The sequence below is a fragment of the Micrasema longulum genome, unplaced genomic scaffold (genome assembly GCF_059751315.1).
Source record: "Micrasema longulum isolate JH-2025_06_02 unplaced genomic scaffold, ASM5975131v1 h1tg000564l, whole genome shotgun sequence".
Taxonomy (NCBI): domain Eukaryota; kingdom Metazoa; phylum Arthropoda; class Insecta; order Trichoptera; family Brachycentridae; genus Micrasema; species Micrasema longulum.
The window spans coordinates 166736-174812 of NW_028277760.1; the positions used below are offsets into that span (position 1 = coordinate 166736).

Below are 8077 nucleotides of genomic sequence, written 5' to 3' on the forward strand. Positions count from 1 at the left end.
TTAGGATGTTCCGATCTGAGTGTTAATATTAAGATTTGTATTATTTATAAAATAATAATTTAATATTTGGAATACGCAAAGGATCTTGTTTATCTTCCAACTATTTGATGAACGACTTGCGAGTTATTTTACTTTAGACATTGGAGAGAATGATTTAATTCTCATAATTTCATAATAGATATTACTGATTTATTCTCTGTATAAGAATCACTTATCTGTGATATTGTTAGTTAAACATTCTAACTAACCAGATTTCTCTCGCATTACATGCAAATTATTCTAATGCTTCAGGGTGTATTTTGTAGATTATGAAGATTGTATTTTATAACTCGTTCATCCCGGGTGTTTATTAAAATAAACAATAATATTTTGAGTTTGCTCAAATGTTTGTCGAGAAAAACTTGATTTCACCCCCTAAGGAGTTATTAAGATTAACATATTAGAATAGAAATTGAAAACGTTTTAGAGAAGAAAATATGGAAGTCTAGGCATTTACAGGGCTTCAATAAAGGTATCAGCTCTTTTACTTTACAAATATCAACAGAAGAAATATGCATTTAAAAACATGGTGGAAGAATGGCGAATTTTACACATAGAGTAAAATGGCCACTTAAACCAGTCAATAACAAGTCAAAAGCCCACAAAAAATATAGTTTTAAAAAATATCCTTAAATACAAACAGAAAATAAAATATTTTTTTAGGTGCTCAGAAATTAATTAAGGTCTGAAAGGGTTAACATTGTAATATAACATTTTATTATCCTACAAAGAACTCTACTCATATTACTCAAATTACAACTTCTTTTATCTCAATGATGTAATTTGGAAAAAAATATTTGAAATGTATGCTTTATTTCAAGCCAGATGTATTATGTACTGAAATTAACAACCTGTAATTGAAGACCTTGTTCTAAAAACATCTAATGTCCAAAATTTTCCAAAATCATATTATTGGATTTTATTATTCTCCGTTTGTGAGTCCATACACCGGCCGAATATACATATAATTTACCCCGTGCCTGGCCCATTTTTGTGAAATTTTATGCTTTGTGAAGGGTTTCTTAAAAGTGTCATAATTATGAAAATACTGGGTTAAATCAATTGAAACTTCTCATATTTATTTCAAACAATTTAATAGGTCATTTTTGTATGATCTTTTTGCCAACACTGGCCTTTATGGAAAGCCACATTACAATGTTCGCACATATACAGGGTCTCACTCCTTTCATTGTGTTTTGCATCCCGGAGCCGTGTAAACACGTGAATATAATAACCATGCGTTGTGTCCCGGTCCCGTTTTTTCACGTGGTTTACTAGCCGCAAAAAAATACTGATAAAAGTCACTAGATTTCTATACAATGCTATTTTTTAGACAGCTTTGTAAACTACGTGAAAACACGGGACCGGGACACAACGCGTGATTATATAATTTCGTGTTTACACGGCTCCAGAATACAAAGTGTGAATATTTCTTAAAAATTACTGTTTTTTTTATATTTTTTTATATGTAGTTGCATTATTCAATACCTTGCTTGTAATGTACAAGGTTAATATATACTTCAAAGCGATAGTTATTAATTTGTTTACTTAAAAATATTTACTTTAATGAAAAACTTTATTTCGTTATTTTATGTAAGGATCAGTAAGATGTTTCGGCTGTGACCTGTTTCAAGAAGAAACCACAGAAAACTCGTCAGAAGAAGGCGGACCGTTGTTATTCGTCAACAGATCTTCCGATCCACCCGAACTCACTGTTAAAATGTGATATTTTTGTGAAGACAGCAATTGTCCGCATCAATTTGTTAGAAAACCGCATTTTTCCACATCAATTTGTACGAATGAAGTTTTTAGCACTGCTACCATAGAATTAAGAATAGTCCAGAAACCGCATACGCACGTCAAACAAAAGGCAACTCAACTACTCATAAATGAGTAGGTTTACGTTTTGACCCATTAGTTTCTTTGCGGAAATTGCTCAGTACGCAACTCTGGATTCGAATTTAACCATGCCGTTTTGTGTCCTTTTAAAGTGTTGAAATACTGCTAGGATCTTAAAGAAACAGAATGCAATCACATTCACGTGTAATTATCAAATAAATGTGTTTGTCACAAATGCATTACTTAAAAATTAAATTATTTTTCCATCTGTCAGATTGTTGAAGAAACAAAATGGAAATTTCGTTAGTGTTGCCAGGGTAGTAGAAATGTTTATTCTACTTTGCTCATATAATAAGAAAAATAATGAAAATTGAACCTCGGACTAACCAACGCCGTGGTGGACATTTAGCTGACATTATCTTCAAAACATAAAATATTATTTTACATGATCTAAAAATATCCGTTTTATGTAAAATAAAATTTGTTCTATATTTTAAGTTCCTTAATTCAATTACTCTTATTAAATGACCCTTTACTTATCTACTCTGTTGTGTCGATCAATGTGTCCGAGTGCACAATAAAATTTTAGAAAAATTAACAAATTGTTTTTTTTTACCTCACATTTGTGTTATGGTTATATTCTTCGCTATCTGGCAATATTACTCAATGACTTCAAGTATGCGCGCGGCGAAAGTGTGTCTAAGTGGGGGAATTATTGGACACTGTCCGATGTATTCAAATATGATTCAACGCTTCTTCTGGACTATTCTTAATTATATGACTGCTATACAAGTTTTTGAAAAAACGTTATTTTATTTCAAATATTCGTACTAAATTTCTTTTAGTTTTGCACTAAAAATGACAAAGATCCATATTATTCAAAACAGAAAAAAAAAATTAAAATTTTTATTTGAACAAAGGTACATACATCATTCACAAAAAAATATACAGAGATCTTAAAGTATATTTTTTGTTTCATTAAAAGACATAAAAACAATAGTAAAACCGTAGTATTCAGTTTAAACACTCCTGAAAAAATTGTTGGCTTGTGACATTTGAGGTTTTTTTAACAATGTCTTCAATTGAATAGATATGTTTTTTAAACAATGTCTTCAATTGAATAGATATGTTTTTTAAGATCATTACCGACAGCCAATATGAATTAATTTGGCGAGTCTTTAACTAATAATATAAATATTTTCATTATTATAAAATAAAATTAAACAACTCATTATTTTATTTTTTTCCACCGACCGGTTTCAAAGCAAACAAGCTTCTTCGTCAAGGTTTACGTAACTAATCAATTGATTCCTTTTTTATTTTTATCACGTTCACTAAATACTACACGTGGACCCAATAAATCAAGTCGCTTTTTCCTTACACGGGTGGTAATTGGTTTTTCAAAACAATTATCTAATTTCCTACCGTCAAACATTAAACCGGCTTTCTACACAACTAATAATATTGGAACATTGTTAAAAAATCACAAAGACAAAAGCCTCAAATATAATAAATCTGGGATATACCAATTAAATTGTAATGATTGCGATTCAATCTACATTGGAAAAACTAAAAAAAAATATAATATTAGAGTAAAAGAACACTTAAGATGCTTAAATAATAATATTTTTACTTAATTCGCAAATCATCTGATAGAAAATAATCGTAACTTCAATAAAGACACTGGATTAAAAGTACTTCATGCTGAAAATTAAATATTAAAATTAGACAACTTAGAAATCTTAGAAAATAAAAAAGCGATTCATAATAAGAAAACAATAATTAATAACCAAATAAACAATATTTATTTTAGTCCTCTCCTGTCTAACATCGAAAATAGTGATATTAAATTCCCACCCGTGTAAGGAAAAAACGACTTGATTTGTTGGGTCCACGTGTAGTATTTAGTGAACATGGTAAAAATAAACAAGGAATCAATTCATTAGTTACGTAAACCTTGACGAAGAAGCTTGTTTGCTTTGAAACCGGTCGGTGGGAAAAAAAAAAAATTAGTGGTTAAAAACAAAGTTGTTTTATTTTATTTTATTATAATGAATAACCACAAAGTAAGTGCTTCAAATATAAACTTTATATTTCCATTATTATTTGTTTGCTTATGATTTATCCAAATATTTCAATTTTGGGGTCTGTTTTTAACCAGTTATTTTTAATGCAAACATCAGATATTCTATTCTATTATTAATGTCACTTCAACATCAATATTATAGTACTTAATATAATAAAACTTTAAAAAAATATTGTTTCCATACGAATGTGAATAAATACGTTTGCCAACAATATTTTGAGCGAGTCCGAATTTTTGTACTCAACGACTGGATTTAACAAATATTAAACTTCAGTTCAGTTCTTTAAATTCACAAAAATGAACAGTTGGAAGAACCTAGGAAATATGGATGTTCAAATATAGGAATCATGGTGAATGTTACATGGTGTGTAAAGTGGCCACGGCAAAGGAGTGCTGCGTTGGTTCGAACATGTAGAGCAAACAGACAGTGAAAGACAGAGGAAGACCGAAAAAGACATGACATAACCAAATTCAACAAATATTTAAAAATTTACATTTCAAAAGTCAGAATGAAAATTGAAAATAAATGTATAAGAAGCGAGGTCAGTTTGCAAAAATAGATTAAAGTGGCATTCTATCCTATCTGCTCACCCCTACGGGGAAACTGCTGATGGTTTGCTTATTACTAAAACGTTATTTTTATAATATTTTATAAAAAGGAAACGCGGCCTGACTTTTCTTCACACAAACGTATTCCCACGTTTTCTCCCTAGATAATGGCACCAGAGCAATGATTTTTTTACACACTATAGATATTTACCATCCACGCATCCTTATTGTTTTGTTTTGTTGATAAAGAAAAACCCTTAAAAGTGCAAAATTTTATCTTCCGCCTTGCATGGTGTACATATGATAACTATTTTTTAAATGCTAAAAAAACCGACACAGAAAAATTTCATCATGATATTTTTTCTTAAGAAAAAACAAAATTGGTTAAATTTTGGGGTGCGAAAAACGGGACTTCAAAACGTCGGTTTTAGTTAGGCATAACCAGTTCGATGTCTAGTTGTTTTTTTCTCACAATATCATGGAGGCATCTGCAAGAAAGTGACAGAGAAACAATACCAATTCATCACATTTCTCTACGAACGCATGTCATTTTAAACAAGGGGATTTCCGATTTTAAAACACAAAATTTCGTGAAAAAGCATTTCAATTTATTTGATGTCGATGGCTAAATAAAAAGCTTTCAGCGTCTTTTTTAAATGATAAACAACCCATTAGTGGGTACTCTGCATATTCCTCCATGTACAAAAGTCGCGGATGTAATTTACTTTTACACCACTCTCTACCCCCTTATAATTATAATTTCAAGTGAAACACCTACAAATTTCGCCTTATAACAAAGTTATGATTCGTGCCTCGCAGACAAAACAGTATAACTTATTTTTATACAAGAAGGTTAGCCTTTTAATTCATTTATATAGCTATTAGAAAAAGTGCCCGATACGTAGAGTATCACACTAAGCACATTAAATTTTCTTCATTTTTAATATTATTTTCATTTGTAAATACTAACTACAAATTTCAAAATAACTTTTTTACTGCACAATAAGTTTTTCTGGGTTATTATGCCGTGTGTCGTTCGTACTCTCTACCGACGTTTCGGATCGCGTTACAGCGTCCATCATCAGGGTTGATGTTATTTGTGTATGAATATGTGTTACGTTAGGTACTTAGAATTTTTACCGTGTCGTAGTCGTTTTTGTGTGATGTTATGTATTTGGGACTTGTACCGTGTCGTAGTCGTTTAGATTAATGTGTACCATTATGTACTTAGGATCTATACCGTATCACAAATCTGTGTTACATTGCAATCTTTATGCGATTTCTTTATGACTGGGTACCAGGATGTTTTTAATCGCATCCCATCATCTCTGTTTATGTTGTCGGGATGTTTGTAAATCTCAATTGCTTCTTTTACTAGTCGTGTTTGGTGGTTCTTTGGCCTCCCTAAGATTATCGGCTCAAAGGAAAACTTATGCCCCGTTTCTATGTGGTGCTCGGCCAAGGCCGATTTTTCGGGGTAGCCGAGCCTGCATGCACTCATGTGCTCCTTTACTCTCTTTGTTATATTTCTGGCAGTCTGCCCGATGTAAACCTTAGGGCAGTTTTTACACTCCAGTTTGTAAATGCCGTCGGTTTCGAGAGGATCCCGGTCCTTTGCTGATTTAAGAAAATCTCTTATTTTTGCCGACGTGCCGAACACAGTTTTAATCTGGTGTTTTTTAAGGATTTTGGAAATTCTATCCGTAATATTCTTTACATATGGCAAACAAGCTATCCCTTTATAGTCATCGTTATTGCTGTCATACGTCTTGTTTGTGTTTGATATAGAAGCTATTCTAGCCAAAATCTCTTTCTTTTTGTATCCGTTTCCTTCCAGCGCGTTTGTTAATATGTTCAATTCAGTTTCTAAACTTGTTTCTTCACAAATACGAGTCGCCCTTCTGGCAAGTGTATTTATGAGACCCAGTTTTTGGGACGGATGATGGTGAGAGGTAGCATGAAGATACCGATTAGTATGAGTCGGCTTTCTATACACTTTATGGCCCAGGCTCCCGTCTTGTTTTCTCATAATTTCGACATCAAGGAATGGAAGGACCCGTTTTTGTTCTTTTTCCATTGTAAACTGTATAGAAGGATGCAGGCTATTCAGGTGTTCTAGGAACACTTTGAGTTTATCTGATCCATGATCCCATATCACAAAAACAGAGAGATTTTTGATAAGGACTTGTGTACCTTATTTGAATACTGTTTGACAAATGGATATTTCTCTTTTGAAAAGGAAATTTATAAACAGGTAGAAGGAGTAGCTATGGGTAATCCACTTTCACCCGTAATAGCGAATTTTTTCATGGAGAGCTTTGAAATTACCGCTTTGGATACTGCTCCCTTCGTCCCCAAAGTCTGGCGGCGTTACGTTGATGATGTTTTTATTTCAACTTGAAAAAAATAAATATCACAAAAATGGACATCAGTGTTTTATTCACGTATGAAATAGGTTATTGCAATAATTTCTGCATTTTTAACTTCAGAACGGCAAAAAGTGGACTCTTGTGTTTAATCTACTAAGGTACAAAAATAATTCTGCAATATAATTAAATAGTTCCATAATTGATATTATTTGAAAGCGTATCTGTATTATAATATAGAGCATATTATTATAAATTGTATAAATACTTTAAATGACTGATATAAAAAATACGGATGTTCAAATGTACCCAAAAGTGTGTATAATGATCATTAATACTAGCCGACGACAGGCTAAAAGCACTGTAAATGTCTTAAATATCGCATTTTTCCTTTTCAAAACAGTTTTTATTGTTTGTTAAATATCTCGCAATGAGCATATTTAAAGTTTCTAGAAAAACTTAATACACATTAATAAACGTCAATAATTTTATTTACACTGAAACTGGAAATATGAAAAATTTGTTTGAACAGCCGCATTTTATATTTTATTCGAGTTTTCTGAATATTCTGATAAGCTTTAGAGCACATGTGGGCAACTTCCGACCCGGGGGCCAGATCTCGCCATTTTTCAAACAAAACGAAAAAAAAATACTTTGTAGATAAAACTGAAGATAAATGTTAATTTTCCATTGTCATACGGGCCCAAGGAGCTTGAGGTGATTTTTCATGAAAATGGTTTACAATAAATTATCCATTACTATTTCCATTTAAGTTTACTTAGATTACTGTCATAATCGTATTCAAAAGTAACAAGATACAGTTTTTAACTAAGGACCGTTACACACGAGCATTATTTCATGTGATTTTTATTTGCAAACAAAAACACTAGAAAAATTAATTAACAGTCAACAAGGATGGTTAAAATCATTTAAAAAAAAAACAAAATGCGCAAGTATTTGAAACGTCAAACTCGATTTTAGAGATAAATTAACAGTAAGAACTTTGGAATAATTTTAGTCCATAGGCGCATCAATGTGTGTCATTCAACAATGTTTGAGTATGTCCAAATGCTTGCAGAATGGCTGGATTTCCTCCCTAGGGATTTATTTTTATTTAAATTTATTTTAACAGAGAGAAAAAACATTTTGAGAAGAGAATATGGAAGTCTAGGCATTTACAGGGCTTATTTAAATATGA

At 31.5% G+C, this 8077-nt stretch overlaps 1 protein-coding gene across 1 annotated transcript; it reads right to left on the reverse strand.

Annotated features, from left to right (window-relative positions):
* Positions 1-5888: 5888 nt before the first annotated feature.
* LOC148280587 (uncharacterized) lies at positions 5889-6590 on the reverse strand (the record flags this gene model as incomplete). The annotated part of the gene is made up of 1 exon (XM_088228155.1): positions 5889-6590. A coding segment is annotated over exon 1 (702 nt), but the record flags the coding sequence as incomplete, so codon positions are not given.
* Positions 6591-8077: the final 1487 nt, after the last annotated feature.